General features: G+C 40.5%; 1 protein-coding gene across 2 annotated transcripts in view; it reads right to left on the bottom strand.

The window, feature by feature from the left end:
• The window catches only part of MTCL3 (MTCL family member 3), a 47,851-nt gene extending 26,765 nt beyond the window's left edge, over nucleotides 1-21,086 (bottom strand). Inside the window, exons 1-6 of one of the 2 annotated variants that reach the window (XM_075267978.1) lie at nucleotides 20,283-21,086; nucleotides 19,626-19,850; nucleotides 9,864-10,022; nucleotides 7,418-7,489; nucleotides 4,417-5,592; nucleotides 1,533-1,828 (exon numbers count right to left, since the gene is read on the bottom strand). In XM_075267978.1, the coding sequence (XP_075124079.1) occupies nucleotides 1,718-1,828; nucleotides 4,417-5,592; nucleotides 7,418-7,489; nucleotides 9,864-10,022; nucleotides 19,626-19,850; nucleotides 20,283-21,047 (2,508 nt within the window). In that variant the 5' untranslated portion in view covers nucleotides 21,048-21,086 and the 3' untranslated portion in view covers nucleotides 1,533-1,717. The remainder of the gene's footprint in view (nucleotides 1-1,532; nucleotides 1,829-4,416; nucleotides 5,593-7,417; nucleotides 7,490-9,863; nucleotides 10,023-19,625; nucleotides 19,851-20,282) is intronic. The other variant, XM_075267979.1, reaches the window with a different exon arrangement.
• Nucleotides 21,087-23,319: the final 2,233 nt, after the last annotated feature.

Below are 23,319 nucleotides of genomic sequence, written 5' to 3'. Positions count from 1 at the left end.
ACTTTGGGGGGAGGGAAGGGGACACCAATACAGACCCGGCATCCGCTGTAATAGAGAGGCGGATACCAGGGAGTGTAGACGCCGACACATGTGAAGCCAGCAGCGGCAGGAGCGATGCTGGTATTCCGGAGGGGAGGAGGGGGGGGGGGGGGCGGAGGAGCGGAATAGCAGCATCGGTCCTGCCGCTGCTGGCTTCACCTGTGCCGGCGTCTACACTCCCCAGCATCCGCCTCTCTATTACAGCGGATGCCAGGTCTGTATTACATTGTGATGGCTGTACGTCCGATGCCTAGTGCATCGGCAGCGCACACGCAGGGCCAGCGGCATAGAAGTGACGACTTCTTGCCGCTGGCTTTGCATATGTAACCCCGCCCACCAATGACGCAACAAAGCCGGAAGACAGAAGAATTTACTGCAGCGAAGACTAGCGAGTATGCGACGTGGGACAACCCCTTTAAGTAGCCAGAGGATTAAAAAAAATCCTCTGGCTACTTAGTGATTAAAAAAATTCACTACACAACGTGGATTCTAACAATTAAAGCATTCAATTGTTAGATTCCATGCTGTATAGTGAATAGGATTGCTTTTAAAATCCGATCTCCGATTAGTAAAAAAAATCCCATTGACTTGCACTGGGATCGGAATTGGGATCGAGATCGGGTTCGAATGAAAAATGATCGGAAATCGGATTTCAAAATCAATCCTGAAAAGTCAAGATCGGCTCAACCCTATTTATGAGTGGTAAATTATGCACTACGGTGGTTAATTGTGGCTGACACAGTTGAGACAAAGATATAACTGGATCATATTGATGGGATAGTAATATTGTAAAATAAAGGGCTCAGATTGTGGTTGAAACTACTGGGGCAATGTTTTTTGAGGGAATCAGAGGGAGGTAAATTCTAATGTTTCCTACAGGAGCCTATGATTTCCATGTGCCCCTATCCCCTTCTTCAGCACTACACACTAGGTATATAGGACACATGCTCCAGTTTTTTGGCCACGTGCTTTGGATCCCTCACTTCATAAAACTATATCCATTTTCTTAGGATGCTGATACAGATGGAACCTATATGATCAATGTAGGATGGTAATATTGATCTTTGTAGTTTAATCTAATAGTTTTTATTCCGTAGCAGTATATTGAGATCTATTCTTTATGTTGTGGTCATGGTGTGGGGATATTATTTATACTTTATATAGGAGCATCCTCATTCACAATATTGGTCTTTGTACAGTGGTCCTGGTAAAGTGGTATTATTTGATATCTATATCTGTATATAAATTATTTTTTGGGGGGTGTGGGCTGTTCCTTGGGACTCCTCATCATTTACAACCCTAGAAATGACCCTGGAAGCTGTGGAGATAAGCACTGCAGAATCTTCATACTATTTGTTCCAAGACTAAATATTAGATAGCATCAGTAAATGTGGGTCATAGTGTTTTCATAGTTCATCATGAAGCATTCCTCTATACATACACAGTAACCATCATGAAATAAGCTTTATTGATGTCAGAGCAATAGGACTTACTTGTTAAAGCTTCCAGAGGTCCCTGCTTCTTTATATATACAAGTATGTGGTCTTCAGTGTTTTCTGTAACAATAGCTGGAGCAGAAACTATATTTCTTTTACTTCTTATCTTGGTGAGTGGACAAAACAAGCAAAACTGAAAATAAATAACTACACAAAACAAAAATAAAAGATGGCGGAAAAGGTTACAGGACAAAAAAAAGGGTGAAAAGGAAAACAAGCTTAAATATAGTTGTGTAGGAAAGAGAAGAAAATAATACTAGGATGAGGATAAGTAAAATAATAGGCTGGAACATCTGGGAAGGTAAATACAGAGACAGAAAGATTTATTCAGTCACAGAGCTGCCAGCAATAGACTGTACACATGAAAATGGAACAGACCTGCATTTCAAGCATTTACTGTAGGTAAGAACACAGACATCTATTTATCATAACACAGGATGTTTTACAATCTGCAAGATAATTCCTTGAATAGTTTCCTGAGCAAAGCAGAGGAAATAGAAAACAGGTCATATCATTACTTCAATGTTAAAGGAGAACTGGAAGAAGTTTAATATAAAAGAGCTCTAGGCTATGAAGGACACACAGGGCAAATTCACCAGCGACTAACCTGCTGCAATGTACAGTAACAATGTAGTGGATGAGATTTACAGAAGTCTCATACGTACTTTGAGAAGGGTTTACTAAGCAAAATGAGGCAGAATTCTGGCATAGTTTGCACCAAGCAGCACTATTCACTTTATACACTTTTAAAACTTTTCCAAAAAAGAGGCACTTCTTAGTGGAAACAGATACTGTATGTCTTCTGGGAAGAGGATAGGGCCTAAGTTATGATATTGTTTGGCCAAAAATGTGCTAAAGCCTGGTTAACATCTACATTTGGTATTCTGTTCGAGGAGTCCCCTGAACGGAATACCGAACGCATTGACAAGTGGTGATCTTATGAAAGCACATGAACCCCACAGGCTATAATGGGCTCCGTGTGTTTTCCGTGCAGCGTCCACATGGAACATGCGGAGAGAAAAGAACTTCATGTACTACTTTCCTGTCCACATAACTCACGCAGACACCATGCGGAAATCACATGGACCCCATTATAGTGTATGGGGTCCCTGTGCTTTCATAAGCTCACCACGTGTCAGTGCGTTCGGTATTTCCCATGCAGACTCCTCAAACGGAATACCGACCGCAGATGTGAACCAGGCCTAAGCCAACAGAGGATGTAAAGTTAGATTAGACAGTGTTGAAATGTAATAGATTTATCAAACAGTATTAGACACTTTGATAAATCTGGCGCAGTTTATGACTGTCGAAACAGAAATACATAAATGTTCCACATCCATCTTGCACCTGAGGGGCACCATTTTCACAGATTTCCCATATATCTGAGTGTATGGAGGGATAAATAACAACGCCCAAAAATAGGACAAAGGACCGTCACACTGTCTTGTGAATAGGACCCATTCACTGACAGTGAAATGAATGCTGTCAGTACTCACTGTTGTGTGAATGTAGCGTAAGCTTGCACAGTATAACTAGACAGTATTAGTAAATCTGTCCCACTGTGTCTAATACCCTCTGTGCAAAATGTTTTGTGCTGTTGGTTGTGAAGCTACAGCGTGACACTGCTATGGGTCCTGCTGTGGATTTCATCCTTTGCAATGTATTTTGCCTGTAACTTCAAGCCTGGTCACTTTCAAAGAAGAAAGCTACTAAAACATTTTAGCCTTTTACCATAACATGTCTGCTTGTTGTCAAGAAATAATAAAACATGTCAGGTGATTTTGGCCCACCAAATCCCAGCATGCTGTTACTCAGGTTATGGTCTCAAACCTGTGTAACTTACAGCTGTCCATTCCTACAATGTCTAGAAAAGTTACAATTCACCTGTAGATAAGTCTGGTAGTACACTTAAGTGCATTGCTATTGAGCAAAGTGTACTGACTTCAGCGTCCATTACCCAATGTGCATGTACTGATGTTCTGAAGCCAACTTCACTAGCCATCTGCTAGTGAATTCCAACTTTATTTTTGAGACCCTAAACCCTAGCTAAACAAGGGCGTTTTTGAAAATGCAGCATTCCCACTGCGGATATTTTTCCGCATAGTGTGGATAGGATTAGCCAGAACCTCATTCACTTTGCAGGTATTTTAAAACATAGTATTTTCTTGCCTCGCTGTGTTTTTTTCAATGTGGGGCTTCAGCTTTATAAAGGTCACTAAGTGAGACACCACAGAAGTAACATAGTGAACAGACCTAGAAGCACAGCTCTCTTCTCTGTGAATGGTTAGGCTGAGTTACTGCAACTTAACTCTCTTTCAAGTAAGCGGGCGTTCAGCTGCCATGGCCACTACACAGACGGAGCTGTGCTGGCGACTGCTGAGAATAGTTAATCTTGGGGGTACTGGGTGTCAGACTCCCACTGATCTGAGGTCATTAGTATATATTAACCCAGAATACCCCTTTACGCATGCTCAATCAGTTGTTTCTGTATTTTCTGTATTTACCAAGGACTTCGATGAAGAGAGGCTGTGCATCAGTGGAAAACTCTCATTTGGAAACAAGGGTAAAGGCTTTCACATGCTTGGAATAGATGGGGTTGTCTGATGCAAAGTTTTTGCCACAAGAACAAATATTTATGGCATATCAAATTGAGGGAGTGTTTTACTTTTATAATTATATATATATATATATATATGTGTGTGTGTGTGTGTGTTATACACACTGTGTAGTGCCAGTATGCACATATGTAATAGATGCCAAAGGGGAGGGTCACTTCAAATAAGAATTTGCACCTGGCATTAACACATGCTGAAAGACACAGAGAATATGGGAACATACATGAACATATTACATGTAAATTGTGATGTGAGAAAGAACATACCTGACTGACTGAAAGAGGATCATCTGCATTCCTGTCTTCTGAAGACTTTGGAACCTCAAGTCGATCTATAAAGGATTGAAGTTCTTTTCTAAAAGCCTTCATCTGTGCATTGATACGGTAGAGTAGCTCATGTTCTCTTATCCTGCTTCCCTCATCCTCCTCATCCATGAGTCCAAACAGATCACCATTAGCCACATAAATCCGAGCTTCAGTGATGATCGTGCTTGTATCTGATATAAGACGGTCAATTGTCTTTCCCAGTCGCTCAGCTTCAGATCGAATGTCTTTCATTTGTTGTCGCTCAGCAAAGTTCTTTTGCCAGACACTAGTAGAAGGATAAAATGACCTAGTAGGAGTAAGGCAGCGAATATTGCGCACCTCTTCTGAGTCACTTTCACCACCAATAGGGCCTTCTCGCTTTCTATGGGGAGGTCGAGAATCATCATCACTTTCTTTTTTACCTGCATCGCTTTCTGCATCACTGTCTCTGGGGCTTCCTCGGATTCCTAAATGAGAGGCCAGGTCATACCGTTGCATGTTAGACATGAGGACTCTGTTTTCATACTGGAGCTGCATAACTTTCCCGCTCAGCTCATTGATCTGCAAACGTGCAGTTTTGAGCTCTTCTTGCAATGCTTCAGTCTTCACATTGTCAGTATGACGGGAACTATCATGTGTTCCAGATTTAAATTTATATTTGTTCAGTTCTGCTGTTATACGTTTGTTCTGTTCTTCTAAATCAGAGAGGTTCCGTCGCAGGAGTTCAGCCTCATCTTCCACAAGCTGCAAATGCTGTCTCAACTCTGAGACAGATTCACTCTGCTCCCTTGGGATTGAGTTTGAAGCTCCAGAGTAATCATCACCTCTTAAGTCGTCTAGTTCAGCTTTCAAGCCTCTATTTTCTACTTCTAACTCGACTATCTTTCTTCCAAGTATGTTAGCTTCCTCTTCAACCAAACGAAGTCGAAGTTTCAATTCAGCTTCTCTTGTCGTGGGAGGTCCACTTGCCTCTCCTTTTGGTAATGGACTATCAAGGTCACCATAGAAGGACCTGTATTTCTGAAGTTCATGTTCAAGTCTGTCTTTATCTTTGTCAATCTTAGCCATTTTCTTTCTCATTAACATCGCTTCTTCTTTAACAAATTGTAATTGACATTTCAAGTCTTCACTGTCCTCCTCATCACAAAAAAAGAGACAAAACAGTTACAATGGCCACTAGGAAGGTGAGCAAGCGTTAGGTGGCAAGTAGAAAGGAATAACTGCAGGGTGAGACCACAAAGGCTTTATATGTCTATAGGCTTTAACCATAGAGACACGTGGGTCTGCAAATGAGCAATATAAATATAACATTTGAGTTAAACCTTAAAGAGGACCTTTCATGTCCTTGGGCACATGTGTTTTTATATACAGCTAGAAAGCCGATGGTGCGCTGAATTCAGCACACTGTCAGATTTCCCGTTATGTGTCCCAGGGCTGGAGATATTGGTGCCGTTAGTTTTGGCACCGATGTCTGCCCACTGTCAGAAGGGTGTTCCTGACAGTCTAGCTAGGCTGTGAGAAATGCCTCTCTTGACAGTACTTGTCCAAAACCCATGTACTATCAGAGGTGGTGTTCCTTACTGCCCAGTGATGATGCTAAGCTGTGAGGAATGCCCTCCAGTACTAGTCTATGGATGAATATAGTCAGGAGGTGTTCCTCATAGTTTAGTGTCATTGCTGGGTGGTAAGGAACGCTCCCCCCCCCCCAGTACTAGTCTACGGATGAGTACTGTCAGGTTGAGGCATTCCACAGCCCAGGTAGACTGTAAGGAACACCGTTCTGACAGTGGGCAGAGATCGGTACTGATACTATCGGCAGCGATATTTCCAGCCAGAGGGCACATAATGGGAAAGCCGCTGAATTCAGTGCATTGTCGACTTTCTAGTGGTATATAGAACCACATGTGCCTGAGGACATGAAAGGTCCTCTTTAAACATTAGAAAAGTTGTTTTATTTGACGCTGGGTTCACACTAGCGCCCGGACTCCGTTTTCAGCTTTCCGTAGAGAAACCTGCCAGACTGAGTCCGGCCGTGAGCTCCAGTGAGCGTTTTATGCGCTCTGCCGCAAAACGTTTTTTTTTTAAAAAAAAAAACTGGACACAAAGGACTGCATGTCCGACTCTGTGTCCGGTTTAAAAAAAACAGTTTCGCTGCGGAGAGCATAAAATGCTCACCGGCGCTCACGGCTAGACACCTTTCAAACCCATTCATATGAATGGGTTTGAAAGAGTCCTGCAGGTTTCCGTCTCCTGCTCTGTTTTGTGCAGGAAATGGAAACCTGCAGAACGGAGACCGGACGCATTGGAGCTATATAAAATGACTGCAAAGAAAGTCAAGACCTTTAAAAAACAGAGAAAAAAACCCATAATGTAATTTTTGGATATCGATGCAGATGTAGCAACCCAAAGTTGCCCAAAGTTAACCAAAAATTCTGCAACAAGTAAAACTGCAGCACTGTGATATCTTAGCACAGCAACAAAAAACCATGGAAAGTCATTTAAAAATATTTTCTAAAGAACTTTTCATTGTTGGTAAATATCTCTATTCTTTGCATTAACTAGACATTGTTTGCACATAATCTTTTTTCAATACAGAAAAATGAGGTCACATTTTACTTAGATATTTTGATAAAGACAGAGAAGAAAGTTGAAATACAAATCAGAAAAATATTGATCCGTCATTGAGAAAATAATTTTTTTGTTTAACCTGCAACGTTATATGTAGAATTTTGCTACTATGACCAATTGCTTCAAAGTCTTCTGTACTAGTATTCACGAATATTGGCATCTCTAAAATACAAAGAACTGGAAACTGGATCTCCTAAGAATGTTGGTTGCATAGCCTTGATACTAATATTTTAATGTGTATTAACTAAGGAAACTGATGGAAAAAGGGATGACATTCTGAGGCAATGCATGAATGTAGCTCCTATTCTTTTAAGATCTAAAGTATTCAACATACCTCTGTTGGTGTCTGGACAGCCTTCTTTTCAGATTTCTGGGCATCTTTGCTTCCTCTTCTCTTTAATGATAGCTAAGAACAAATAATACAAGACATTGTTACGCAAAGTTGCCTTTAAAACAGGCATGGTTTAAAGGGAATTGTAGCATGTAACAGTAAAAAGACCCAAAGACTGACAGCTATGCAAGAAGTTTTTCTACTAACTCATGCACTTACATGCACATATACTGATCTGTGGCTGATGCAGCTTTATATACTGTATAATACCTTGCCGTTATTAAAAATGGCTGGACCACTGCATAAGCATTTTTTTTTTACATTTTTTGTCATTCCAGTCCTCATGGATCGTAAACTCGTGCAAACAGGGCCTTACTCCTAGTGTTTAAGTTGTTCAGTTTTACTGTTCTGTAATGTCTTGTGTTTGTTTAAATATACATTCTCTGAATGTAAACTGCTGCAAAACATGTTGGTGCTATATAAGTAAAGATTATTATTACCTACTTACTTCTAGAAACTTTCCTCTGCCCTGTGACCTATGTGACACACAATCATGTTGCATTATGTGTCCTGATTGTGTTTTTAACATCAGTAGGAAGCAATCATGTTTTATTCAATTAAAGGGGTTGGACCAAGTTTCATTCTTACTCTTATCCACGGGATAGGACAGGGGTGCACCTCTAATGAGGCGAAGTGAGGTGGCTGCCTCAGGTACATCGCTCTGCGGGTACTTTACCTGATGTATCACATGGAGCCTAGGCTTCCCTCCTACTCCTAGGCTGCCCCGGACTCACTGACTCTGTGGGGCCCATCCCGGGGCCGCCATTAATATATACTTTACCATTAACTAGATCACCAATCTAGTTAAAACTAAATCTGTGACTCTGTCTTGTAAACCGCCACTTAAAGCCTGTGGTTTACAAGACACTGAGAAGATAGACACAAGATGTCTGCTTCTTCACACAGGAAGGTGTGATGACATCATAGCATTGCACCTCCTATGCTGAGATGCAGACGTCCTCTGTGCGGTTATCCTGGGGGAAGAAGAGGAGATGGCAGCTCCATCAAAGGATCGCAGTTTGGTGAGTATAACTTTTTTTTTTTTTTTAGCAGAGTTGTGGGTATTTTAAGGGGTCGTTAGGAGGGGGCGCTTTATATAAGGGGGCTTTATGAATTTAAGAGCTGTTATCTATATGAGGGCAATTGGGGCATTATCAATACAAAGGGGGGTTATTTATATAAGGGGGCATTAGGGAGCATTATATACATAAGGAGGTGGTTATTTATATTAGAGGGTATTAGGGAGCATTATATATAGAGATGAGCGAAGAGTAAAATGTTCGAGGTTCGATATTCGTTTCGAGTAGCCCCTCAATATTCGACTACTCGAATCGAATATCGAACCCTATTATAGTCTATGGGGGGAAAATGCTCGTTTCAGGGGTAGGCAATATTCGATCAAATTAAACTTACCAATGCTGGTTCTGCATCAAACTTTTACATTCGAATAGCGAGTGGTACTCGATCGAGTACAAGTATTTCGAATACCGTAGTACTACTCGTTCATCTCTAATTATATATATAAGGGGGTGGTTATTGATATAAGGGCTCATTAGGAGACATTATGAATAGAAGGGGGAATCATTTATATAAAGGGTCATTAGGGTAGCAGTATTTATGACAGGGGTCATTATATAAGGGGGCAATAATTAAAGGGGTTGTCCAGGATAACCATTTTTCTTTTTATATAAGACCGGGAAAGGTGAAAGAAAGAAAAAAAAAAAAACCCTACTCACCTGTCCCTTGTGCTCCGATGGCTTACAAAATGGTCACGTTCTGCTGCATTGGTGTTTTTTTCTGGCAGAAGTCCCCACTGCATATGACCACTGAGGTCGCTGACACAGGAGATCACAGTGTTGTGGGAACGTCCATTTATTGATGATCTATCCTTAGGACAGGTTATCAATAAGAGATCATTAGATATGACCCTTTCCCCCCCCCCTCGCCAGATCACCTGAATGAAGGGGCCATGGCGCCTCTTTATATAACACGCTGTCTGTTTATATTGGCCGTATGTTGTGATTACAGTCTTGTCACATAGACGTGTATAGGACGAGGCTGTAGTTACATTAAATGGCTGCTAGGAGATGAATGACTATTTAAACAGGCTTTCCTTTTCATTTACATTTCAGAGCAATATTATAAAGATAAATGCAAATGAAATCTGAAAATATTAATTATGATTCAACATTAGCAATACTTTAAATTGGATTAACAGAAGCAAATCTGTGACAAGTAAGACTTTGGTGAGTGTGCAGAATAATCCATGAACTATTCCTGCTTAACTTTGCAAAATGCTGTGTGTCATAAGTAAAAAAAAATCTTGATATTTGCTTTAATGTACATGAAGTTCTTAATGTTACACAATATATTACTCCAACATACTGACCTCCTTGAGCTTCTCCAGCTCATTCTGAAGCGCCTGCTTGGCTATGTCAACTTCAATTAGCTGCTGCCTTAGCTTTTCATTCTCCTCTTCTGTTTTAGTTCGCTTTTCTTCCACATTTTCCAACTCATGATGAAGTCTCACTGATACATCCTTGGCTACCTAAAGTAAGATGATTAGAGAGTGTGCAGCGTAGGATGATTTTGTTTTTCATGTACCTGTCAACTATCTCAAGCTTGATAACATATGCAAGTTAAAAATTGATGGCATATTTGATCATGTTATTCTCAAGAAACTCAAAGATATTACAAGAAATTGCAATGCAATATGAAACAGTAAATGGACTTACATATATTAAAAATCTATATTTCTCAATTAATTGTCTAGTCCAGAATTTAGGATTTTATGGTCTATGCTTAGAATAGGCTGTAAATATCTGATTTGTAGGGGACTGCCAGTCGCTCCTGCACTAATCAGCTGGTTCTGTTGCCTTTACCATACACAACATGAAGGCTGGAAGCAATTGGCTCTATGCCCTGTATAGTGGCCAAGTGGAGGTACTGCAGCTCAGTTCCACTGACTTCAATGAGAGCTGAGCTGCAATAGCAGTGCCTGACCGCTATACAGGGACTGGAGATATCTGTTTCCGACCATGTGTGGTGTATAGAAGGAGCGCCAGAATTTGCCCTGTACAGCTGTTCAGTGTGGTACATATTTATGGTCTATCCTAAGGATAAGCCATGAAAAGCTAAATCCTTGATCATGAGTGAATAAAGTACAATTCCTGTAATTAACACCTAATGTTTCAGAAATTCAGAACATCAGGATGACCTGTTTCTCAAGCATATAATAGGTTAGTTGAAGATGCCATGGTAGATCTTTTCCAGGAATCATGTGTTGAAGTCCCAGAGTAGCCTCTGTGCTTGCATCAGGGATTTCAGTGTGATCTTCATAAGCCAATGCCAAGGAAGTAGCTTGTGTGTGTCTTTGTGAAGTACCTTCTGCATAAATGTGTATATGTACCGTGTATTTATGCATAGTGTAGGTTTCTGGTGGTTTAGTATATTGAAAAATTCTGGCATTTTCACAAATGCCGGTTTATCTTATTTGTACCATATTTGATGATAGTAAGGCCTTATTCACACATCAGTGTTTTGGACAGTGATTTGCATTAGTGATTGAGTCAAAACCCCACTATGATTTCAAAACACAGGAAAACTGCAAATCTATCATTTATACTTTATCTCTTTGTATTCTCTGTCAATCACTGGTGCAAATCACTAACCAAAACAATAACGTGTGAATAAGGCCTAATTCCTTTGACAAGGGAATAATCTATAGAGCAAACAAGGAAAATGGGGACCAATAAAGCAAATAGAATAAATCAATCAATCCAAAATAAAATACATAAATATTTATTGATAAATAATATAAAATAGAAAAATTGCAGCAGCCGGGCAGATGTTACAATAAGCCAAAGAGAAGGATCAAGACACTATACAGGTGGACAGAGACCGATATATAAGTCATCAATATCCACATAAATACAAAGGGGTAGAAAAATATGAAGAGTGCAGTTATAGATATAGATATCCTTAATACCCCTATTGTAGATAGAGAGTGACAGCAGGTAATATATTAGACCAGTATAAAATAGTGTATGTACCATACATATGCCCCGTTATGTATAGCCTACGGACAGGTAAGATGCCCCACAAATATAACTCCACAAATCTTGGATGGTGCAAAAGTAGATGTTTGCACTAATATACAGCACACACTACTTCACCAAATAGTGAATGCCTGCAGTCATGGTGACTAAAACCGGCTTGGCACCTGTAAACACACTGAGACCAGGGACACCCTCAACGCGTTTCACCTCATACGAGGCTTCATCAGGAGGAATGTAAAACTGTATGGCAAACATAGCCCATTTATACCCAGGGGGAGGAAATGATGTGTAGAGCGCATCTCCACAATGTTAGCATCTGGCGAGTCCCGCAAGCCAGCGCGTATACGCCGGTCACATGGTTGCTAGGTCTCGTGAGAGTCACATGAGGCCAGCACATCATGGATATGTGCATCCCATCGTAAGGGGCTGAGACAATGAGAAGGTAAAAATATACACAAAGTAAAATACACTAATATAAAAAGGGAACATGTGATAAGTGCAATAAACTGCAAAATATGAGAGCGTAACAATGCTCATAAAGAGTTAGAAAACCGCCATCAGTGAAAAGAAGTGCAATTGAAATCTTTAATATGTGAAAAAAAGCATGACAATATGTGCCAAAATATTAAAATAGCAAATAAAAAAAAATATATAGGTGCAAAAAAGTTTAATAAAGTGAAAAACACTCACAGAATATTAGCAAAGTACAATGCAAAGAAATGAATTAACAAGTGCAAAAAAAATGCATTGTGATAAGCGTGCATCACATTGAAAGCAATAGGGAAAAAAGCCTCCCATTGATTTCAATGGGTAGCGCGCGTATGCCGGCACCCATTGAAGTCAATGGGATCTGTTTTACTTCGCTCACTCTGACACGTATTTACGTGTCAGAATAAGTGGAGTGTTACTTCGTGTGAAAGCAGCCTAACTGTGCTGGAATCAGTGGAGGTGGTGAAAGGTTCTCTTTAAATGATCCGATAAATGTGTTCACTGGTTCAGTACAAGTACATTGATACTAAATTTGTATAGAATTTTCATACTGAACCAGAAGGCTGTAAGTTGTTTGAGACTTTTTCAGCAGTAACCCAATCTCCCCCCAAATAGTTATTCACTAGATCTCTTTCAACTCATAAGTTTCCTGCTTAATAAAGGGCTTTCTTTTGTACCAATATCTGATTTTTCTGTATTTGAATGGGTGAAAGATATTCTGTTATTCATCAGATGTTTAAACTGGCATAAATACTTCAAAAGACAAGATATTCATAGAGGTCAGGAACTGGGTAATCCATTGGATATGCTCCCGGATGTTACTCTTTTACATGGTTTACAGTAAGGGGGCGCTACAGTATTAAAATGCCTTCTGCTAGGGACCATTCTCTGACATGGTGAGCAGAGAACTCAAGAACTGAATCCTAATGAGATGCTACGAGCTTTAGAAACAGACAAGAATGTCATGATTAAGCTTTCCGACAGGAGGGGTAATGTGGTGATTTTTCATAATACCCAATATTGCTTGATATATGAACAGTTATTATCCAATCCTGAGGGTTATAAGAGTTTGTCTTGTAATCCTACGGAACTATATTTAAGTGCATTACTTATGACAGCAAGGGATGAGGATTTGATTGGTCCCAACAATTTTGATCTCCTACTTTCTCACTTTTCTGTTGCTGCCACTTTTTGCTGCCCTACCAAAAATCAACAAAAGGTTCAATCCACTACTTGGATGACCCATAGTGTCAGGGGTCAGGAATATTGGGAAAAATGGTGGTATTTACATTGAGTGTATTTTAATAACTTTTTTGTCAACATTGCCCTCACACACGAGGAATACTACAGCTTTATTACGTAAACCTGAAGATATGGATTCTTAGTGATGATGCAAGTATTGATGTTGAGGCATTATACTCGTCCATACCCCATAAAAAGAGCCTGATGTTAACTTGTTCCACCAGAGCTGAGGTATGGCGATGGGGAGCCCATGTGCCCCCTTTTATGCCAAATTATTCCTGGGCTGATGGAGAAGACCATTATCTTTGGAGATCAACCAAAACAACGTGTCAAGGCAATTGAGCTGTGGGTACACAATATCCTTGTGCTGTAGAGGGGTACTAGAACTGGTTTTGACTTGGTGACCTCACTAAATGCAAAAACCAATGGACTTAGTTGTACATTGAAATTCCTCATGACTCTGCCATTTCTGGATGTCCTTATTTCCAGATCAGGAACTAGTGCATTGAGATTTCTATTTATTGAGAACTATCTGCTACAAACTCTCTCCTGAGGTTAGAGAGCCACCATCCTTCCCCCCTCAGGAGGAGTATACCAAAGTGTCAAAATCTTCAGGCAAGAAGAAATTGTTATTCCCAACTTTACTTCAAAATTCAAGCAGATGATTTACAGTTACAATTTTTAGTTAAGGGATATCCTGATGATCTTCTTAAGGAAACATATCACCAGGCATCTAGACATTCAAGAGTCAAAACTTTTTGGGAACATCCACAAAGGATGGGTACAAAAGAAATCAGGTTAATAGCCATATTTGATAATGGAGCTGATAATGTAAGGAAAATATTGAACTGATATTGAAGTACTGGCATATTCTAATACTAGATGAGGACATCAAGACACGCATAGACGAGAGAGATCTATACGTGACCATTTGGTTCACAGCCACCTTTGTTGCCATGTCTGTGTAGTTTTCCCTCTACCTAGGGCGAGTGTTAGACGGGCAAACTGGACAACTGCCAGTGGATACTTTCCCTACTATGGGGATTAAAGATCAGGACAAAAGGACACCCTTAACAACCCCCTCCTCTTTACAAGCAGCAACTCAGTAATCAGATTGTGAGGGAGAAAATCTGCTGCCATGTACAGCTTTCATTACTGCCAGATTAGAACTGCTGTAGAGTGTTCTGCGCCACATGTATGTGTGTTATTGAGGTAAAAAAGCATATTTAATATGTATAAATATGTAATGTGAATGCGTAATGTGTATATTTGTTTACAGTGTAGGTGTATTATAGACTGTGTGATGTATACTGTGTGGCTATTGTGTTTTTGTATACAGGTATGTGTGATTATATATGGTATATGAATGTATTTGTAAGCCTACAAATATATATGTATGAATATATATGGTGTATGAATGTATAAGTGTGACTATATACAGTATATGAATATGTGTGAGTATATATGGTATATGAATTTGTGTAAGTATATATGGTAATATGAATGTATATGTGTGAGTATATAGTGTGTTGTATATGAATGTATTTGTGCAAATGTATACAGTATATGAATGTCTGAGTATATATGGTATATAATTGTATATATGTGAGAATATATGGCACATAATTGTATATGTGTAAGTATATATGGTATATAGTTGTATACAGTGGCTTGCAAAAGTATTCATACCACTTCAAGGTTTTCACATTTTGTCACCTTACAGCCACAAAGTTAAATGTATTTTACTGAGATTTTAAGTGACAGAAAAACACGAAGTGGCACATAATTGTGAAGTGGAAAGAAAATGATACACGGTTTTCAAAATTTTAATAAAAATCTGAAAAGTATTAGTATATAGCAAAAGTATTCAGCCCCCAATACTCTGATACCCCTAAATAAAATCCAGTGCACACAATTGCCTTCAGAAGTCACTTAATTAGTAAATTGAGTCCAGTTGTGTGTAATATAGTCTCAGTATAAGTACACCTGTTCTGTGAAGGTCTCAGTGGTTTATTAGAGAACACTGGTGAACAAACAGCATCATGAAGACCAAGGAACTCACCAGACAGGTCAGAGATAAAGTTTAAAGCAGGGTTCGGTTATAAAAATATATTCCAAGCTATGGGCATTCCAAGGAACACTGTTCAATCCATCATCCAAAAATGGAAAAAGTTTTTACAATTGCAAACCGACCAAGACATGGCCGTCCACCTAAACTGACTAATCGAGCAAGAAGAGCACTGGCCAGAGAAGCATCCAAGAAGCCCATAGTCACTCTAGAGAAGCTGCAGAAATCCACAGCTCAAGTGGGAGAATCTGTCTACAGGACAACTATAAGTGGTGCACTTCACAAATCTGGCCTTTATGAAAGAATGGCAAGAAGAATACATTGTTGAAAGAAAGAAATAAGAAGTGCCATTTGCCATGAGTCATATAGAGGACACAGAAACATATGAGGGATGAAACATATGGAAGAAGCACTATATGTGTTGGAAAAGTAACACTGCTCATCACCCTGAACACACCATCCTCACTGTGAAACATGGTGGTAGCAGCATCATGCTGTGGAGAGGCTTTTGGACAGGGAAGGCTTTTTGGGACAGAGAAGGGGAAGGGGAGGCTTTTGGGGACAGGGAAGCTGGTCAGAGCTGATGGGAAGATGGATGGAGCTAAATACAGGGCAATCCTGGAAGAAAAGATGTTGGAGGCTACAAAAAACTTGAGACTGGGAAAGAGATTCAGCTCCCAGCAAGATAATGACTCTAAACATACAGCCAGAGCTACAATGGAATGGCTTATATCAGTGGTTCTTAACCAGGGTTCGATCGAACCCTAGACCATATGCACGGTTCATTTTGTGTACCAGTAATAAAACATATACCTGTGTCTTGAATTTGAAAAAAAATCATATTTGATTTATCACTATAGAAGGTTTTGGTGAATGTGCATCTGAAATCACAATCACAGTCTAGACATAAATCCCATTGAGCATCTGTGGCCAGACATTAAAATTGCTGTTCAAAAACGCCCTCCATCCAATCTGGCTGAGTTTGAGCTATTTTGCAAAGAAAAATTGTGCAAAAATCTCAGTCTCCAGATGCACAAAGCTGTTAGAGACATACTCCAAAAGACTTGCAGCTGTAAATGCAGCAAAATGTGGCTCTACAATGTTTTGCTGAGTGAATACTTTTGCAAGTCACTGTATGTGTGAGTATTATTTGCTATATGAATATGTATGTATGAGTATATACAGCATATGAATGTCTGTCTATGTTTACTTATGTACATGTGTACCATTATGTATACTAGAATGGAGTTCTATAGTGTGATATTAAGATGTTAAGGATTAGACCCAACATATCTAAATGCAGCTAAAAAAAACGCTGAGGAAAAAAAAGTAGTGTAAAAACATAATTCTTTTTTCCAAGCTAAGGCCCCATGCAGCAAATCGCTGCATAAAGACTGCTGTGGAAACACATTACAGTTTCTTCCACTGCGTTTTTCACAAAAAGTTCCCAAAGTTTACCTCTGAGGACTTATACTATTATACCTATACAGAAAATACCAGCATTTCCGTAGGTATAATCGATAAACTGTGATTTTCTGCTGCAGATTTTTCCTGCAATGTGTGGGTAGGATTAGCCATAATCCTTTCCACTTGCAGATAATGTAAAATACTGTGTTCACAAGGTGGGACCCTGGCTCCACAGTGTTTTTTATTCAGTTTTTGATTAGTTTTTCCCTGCATTTTTGTTCCCTTATTAAATATATGTGAAAATGCTTGTGATTCTGCACCTAAAATTAACGTCCACATTTCTGAATTTGCAGCTTTTTCACATCTTTAAAGACCTTAGAAATAACTCCTGTAAATACTAGTGATCATATTTCAGCATTTAGGGCCCCACTATTAATTTTGCCTGTGGCCCTAGTCCTTTGTGAGTAATATCTTGGACAGAATACATCAGATCCGTGATTTTATAAACTATAAAACACACTTGTATTGTGTCCTGGAATATATGGGCTAAAAACAACAGAGATTGAGGACAACAGGGGATCATTTGAGGGGTATTCATGATCAAGGGGATACCCCACTAGCATAACACGTTCAACAACACTATGGAGGTGATCTGAAAGTTAAGATCTTCATGGGGATTGAGGTTGTATATCTATCTATATCTCTATGTATATATATTCATTGGAGATATTGGGACCGTACGAGCGATTTATACATTATGACCATTTTCTCTTTTCTCCTACAGCTTTCTAACAGGCAATGATAAGTGAGATCAGTTGAAATTCGCTCCTAGCATTTCTAAGTTTCCCAGATGGCAGTTCATGTCCTCTCACGTTGTGCGCCGCCGCCTTAGAAGCGCCATCCTGCATTATCAGCATCTGCCTTATAGTGGCCTGTCACGCATCCCGGTGTCTAGCTTCCTTTTACCTATATAGGTGACTGACCGTTTATTGTTTAGCATACAATATCATTTATTGTCTCATTGATGTGATCCTCTGACTGAGGTCACTGTCTTTATTGACCCATTGGTATCCCATAAAGGGATGGTCTTTTGATTTTTATGGCACCATTTTTATTCATTTATTAAGAGTTATATTTTAATTATTGTCATTGATGCCATAGTAAATACTCCTTCTAATATAAATATACATTTTAATGTATTTAATCTGGTATTAAATTTAATATTTCATATTAAATATTCTGGAGAATCAGATGACAATTTGCTTGCAAGGGTAGACAACCTATATAGAGAACCCAATATAAAATTATGCCATTATCACTATAAATACTGTTTTTTGTTTTTGCACAGAAGACACTTAAAATGTCCAGTTTAAAAAAAAAAAACAGTTTCGCCGCGGAGAGCATAAAAGGCTCACCGGCGCTCACGGCCGGACACTTTTCAAACACATTCAAATGAATGGGTTTGAAAAGATGCCAGCAGGTTTCCATTTCCTGCCCTGTTTTTTGCAGGAAACGGAAACCTGCAGAACGGAATCCCGGGCGCAAATGTGAACGAGCCCTTAAAGATTTGTCTTTGATAACTATTTTTTAAGAAACCTGGGTAACAACCATTTCCATGTTTGTTATACCCCTGAATAGAAAATCCCCAGTAACAAATCTATATGGCTGGAGACATGAATAACTGCATAAATGCTTGGATGTTTAAGTTCCGTTCAGTCATTGAAACTCCTGGGATACGGGCTTTGTCTTGTAGTGCTGCCCATATCGGTTGTCAACAAACTTTTTTGAAAACAGACAATTGACAGAAATATATTTACTGTTGCAGGGAGTCTTTCACCAATCTGTCTCACCATAGTGGACTGGAGGTAACATTATGCTGAGCACTATAATACTTTTACATAATCCATTCAATGCACCATTCACTTGATAAAACGGCTTTCGTAACTATGCAAATGAAGCTCAAGTGCAATCGGGTGTTCCAGAGCTAATTTTTCAAGAAAATCTATTGTCCAAATCTAGATTGCCAAATATATTGGACAATCTAAAGCTATGACGGTACTCAGCAAAATGTCCGCTAAAATGCTCAGTGCCTGGTTTGATATTGAGTTTCCTGGTGACAGACTCCCTTTAAACTCAGGCACCAAATACAATTTCTCCCATTCTTATGTTCTAACATTTCATGTAGTCCCAACCTTTGTTGTTAAAAAGGGTTTATCAGGTCCATAAAATGGCAGACCACTTGTGGCTGTCTGTAGGCAAATCAGGTTCACTCCTTTCTGATGCACTTGCAGGCTGAATTGCATATCGATAAAAATATGATTATCTCTGCGTTTATTCTTCAGTTTGTGGCCACAAAGTATGTTTCTGTTCCTATTGAAGGCCTCTACACAACACTTTTATTGGTTTTAGAGGCATTTTGGACATGACTTCCTTAAAGATTTTTTAACTCCTATTTTACTTACCAACCTTGTAATTCTAACTAATTCAATCACCACATTAGTAACAAATCCAAATGTATCTAATGTATCCATTTATGTGCAGATTGTTTTAAATATTCCTCCAAATATGATACAAAATAAGTATAATACCATGCAAACCATAACATATAACATGTATTATATAATATTAACCCTAAGGGTGAATTCACACATGACAGATGACGGAACTGTTTGTGACTGCCCCATTCAGCTGTTGTAAGAAATCTGCAATGTGTAAATTCACCCAAAATCAACACCTTATAAAAAATGTTATTTATGCAAAGAGCTGATATATATATTAAAGATTTATTGTTATAATCCAACCCTTACATAGCTGATAACATTGACCATTACAGAGGACTCAATGACACAGTAAATGGAATCATGGTTCATTTTTCATTAGAGTTTACCTTTAAGTCTTGTTCCAGGCTACGCAGGAGCTCCCCATCTATCTCCCCAGTCTGAGCATAGCGGAGCCTCTTGCGTTCCGCTTTCCGAAGGCGGTACTGAAGAATCCTACAGTTTTTATTGGCTCTCTCCAATTCATGGCGCATTTCCTGCAGCTGACAAGCATCTTCCTCAAAGAAAGTGTCCCTCATCTCATCCATCTCTGTCCTCATCTCGTCTATTTCATTCTGGCCATGGATATAAGGGGAAATGGAGAACCATAGTTTCAGTTAATGACTAGTTATAGGGATGGTAACAACTACTTACCCCATACCTTGTTAGTAACTTACATTGTCGGCAGGATGTATATGTAACACAACCTTTATGGTTAGAATTGGCTATACTTATGTATGTATTATGTAATTGGCTATACTAAACATGTAGAAATGTAGCAGTACTCAGTTTGTCATTTACCTATTACTGGGATCATGATGATAACTGAATAAAGATAATGCACAAATAACAGTAATATAATAATATTTGGGCTTGTCCTATAATATGGGATGTGATTATACATAGTAATAGATGGAGATGAGGGGACAGGCCTTGTGTGTCTGCAGCTGACAGGCCAGATGACATCACCGCCTGCACAGACAATGGCACCATAGACAGCTCCTCACCTTCAGGCTCTCGTTCTCCTCCCGCAGTTTGTCCACCTCATCCTGCAGCTCGCTGGCCGCTCTTGATGCCTCTGCAGCCGCCTGCTGCTCCTGCCCTGCAGCCTGCTCTGCCTCCCCGCCATTGCCCTTGGAGTTGACGGCATTGCCCGCCGCAGCTAGGCCTTTCTTGAGATGGAACTGCATGAGCTCGGACTGCAGGCAGCCCTCCTTCCAGTAACCCCCTCCACTGCTCTGCTTCTTAGGGCTCTTCCCCACCGCACCTGCAGCCTGGGACTGCGACGATTGTGCGCCATCCCCTCCTTTGGGGGACGTTTTCCCTTTTAGCTTCACGCTCTTCGGGGATCCGTCCCCTGATTGCTCAGGGGTGGCCACTCTGCCTTGCTCCGTCCTTGCAGGTGACAGGTCGGAGGGGTCTTTGCGCTGAGCCTCCAGTTCTCCGGGTGATGTCTCTCCTGCAGCGGCCTCCGCCCTGGCTGCTGCGCCTTCAGCACCACTGTCGCTGCGGACAGCTCCGCGTGCACTGTGCCAGGGATGCTGCTTGTCTGCTCTGCCGCAGGCTGCTCGGCTGCCTTTCACCGCCGGCTTTCCACCTGCACTCCTGGCTGCAGTCAGCGCCCTGGCCCCTGCTCTGATCGCGATGTCCCTGGGTCTGCCTGGTGACGATGCTCGCTCTTGTTTTCTGCTGCTGCTGCTGCCCTCCGGATGCAGGCGAGGCTCAGCTGCAGAAGGAAGAGACGCAGCAGCGCCACCAGCTGGCCGGCTCATGGTCTTACCTTCCTCTGAGCTTGGCTGACGGAGGATGAGCTGTGCAAAATCCATAACTACAGGGCTATCTCCACCCAAATCACTGGGATAGATAGGAGGAGCAAAGAGCTAGAGAATGCCTGCTTCTACAGGGTGGAATTTGACATATTGATCCATCCATTACAGCTGCATTAACATCACACACAGACATTCATTAGGAGCTTTCACATTGCCATTGGATGTGGGTCACAGGAGAGGGAAAAAAAGATGGACCCCCTCAGGCCATTTTTAAACAGTTTCCATCAGAAGCCTTGCCTAAAGCCAGGGATATAGCTAGGGGTTCAGCACGGGGGCAATCACATCCATGTGGACCCCCAGCTCAGGTATACCAATACTATTACTATAGGGTGAGCATATAGCGGTGAGTAGCAGCTCTACACAGGTCTGTGAAGATATTGAAGTAAATACAGTACAAGAACAATGTAGTGACTTATAGGTGATGCCCCTGACTGTAATCGGACTTATGTACATAGTTGCAATGTAACTTGTCTCTGTAAAGTTTGCAGCACTGACATCTTTGATGCCTTTGATCTGCGCCCGGGACTCCATTCTGCAGGTTTTCCGTTTCCTGCACAAAACAGGGCAGGAGACGGAAACCTGCTGGCATCTTTTCAAACCCATTCATTTGAATGGGTTTGAAAAGTGTCCGGCCGTGAGCGCCGGTGAGCGCTTTATGCTCTCCGTGGCGAAACTGTTTTTTTTAAACCGGACATAGAGTCGGACATGCAGTACTCTGTGTCCAGTTTAAAAAAAACGGTTTTGCCGTGGAGAGCATGAAATGCTCACCGGCGCTCACAGCCGGACTCGGCATGACAGGTTTCCACCTTTTACATGCAGAAGACGGAAACCTGAAAACGAAGTGCTGAACGCTGGTGTGAACCCAGCGTCACTTTTACAGGCACCTGACCTACATTGTCCTCAACTACACAAAGTCCCCACCCCCCAGAATAAATAACACTGCCAAGGGCATCTTTAAATTAATAATGTATGAAAACAGCTAAATAGTACAAAGCCTTACCATGTTTGTACACACCCCAGCGCGTGTTTCACCATGATGAAGCCTTTATGGCAAAATGTGTGTCAGGGCACGTACACACATGGTAAGGCTTTATACTATTTAGCTGTTTTCATACATTATATATTAAAAGTTTTTTTTTAAAATATTATTTATAAAGTTGTGTTTTATTGCTCATTAGAACAGTTTCATTTAAAATGTAAGTTTGATCTCAGAAACATGATAAGACTCATATGGCACGCTGTAAATAAATTAATGATTGTGATTTTTAAGATGTGGTAAAGTTAAAAATTTTAGGGGGCACTCGAAAATAATTGATTCTTAAAGTGGGCGGTAAACTAAATAAGTTTGAGAACCTCTGATCTAGAGACTGAGATTTTTGTCCATTCTTCGAAAAATAGCTCAAGCTCAGCCAGATTGGATGGAGAGCGTCTGTGAACAGTAATTTTCATGTCTTGTCACAGATGCTCAATAGGATTTAGGTCTGGACTTGATTGGGCTATTCTAACACATGAATATTCTTTGATCTAAACCATTCCATTGTAGCTCTGGCTGTATGGTTAGGGTCATTGTCCTACTGGAAGGTGAATCTCCTTCCAAGGCTGAAATCTTTTGCAGCCTTCAACAGGTTTTCATCCAGGATTGCCTTGTATTTAGCTCCTTCCATCTTCCCATCAACTCTGACCAGCTTTTCCGTACCTACTGATGAAAAGCCTCCCCACAGCATGATGCTACCACTACCATGTGTCATAGTGGGGATGGTGTGTTCAGGGTGATGAGCAGTGTTACTTTTCTGCCACACAAAGCACTTTGCATTTAGGCAAAAAGTTCAACTTTGGTATCATCTGATCAGAGCACCTTCTTCCACGTTTTCTGTGTCCACTATATGGTTTGTAGCATTTCTTATGTCTTCCTTTTAGCAATGGTTTTCTTTTTGTCACTCTTCCATAAAGGCCAGATGTGTGGAGTGCATGACTTATAGATGTCCTGTGGACAGATTCTCCCACCTGAGCTGTGGATTTCTGCAGCATCTCTAGAGTGACCATGGGCCTCTTGGCTGCTTCTCTGACCAGTGCTCTCCTTGCTTTCTCTATTATTCTTGATCTGTTAGTTTAGCTGGACAGCAATGTCTTGGCAGGTTTGCAGTTGTAGAATACTTTTTCCATTTTTGGGATGATGGATTCAACAATGCTCTTTGGAATGCTCAAAGCTTGGGAT

The sequence above is a fragment of the Leptodactylus fuscus genome, chromosome 3 (genome assembly GCF_031893055.1).
Source record: "Leptodactylus fuscus isolate aLepFus1 chromosome 3, aLepFus1.hap2, whole genome shotgun sequence".
NCBI classification, from domain to species: domain Eukaryota; kingdom Metazoa; phylum Chordata; class Amphibia; order Anura; family Leptodactylidae; genus Leptodactylus; species Leptodactylus fuscus.
Note: the sequence above shows the minus strand (reverse complement) of the source record. Positions and strands in the feature narration are given on the sequence as shown.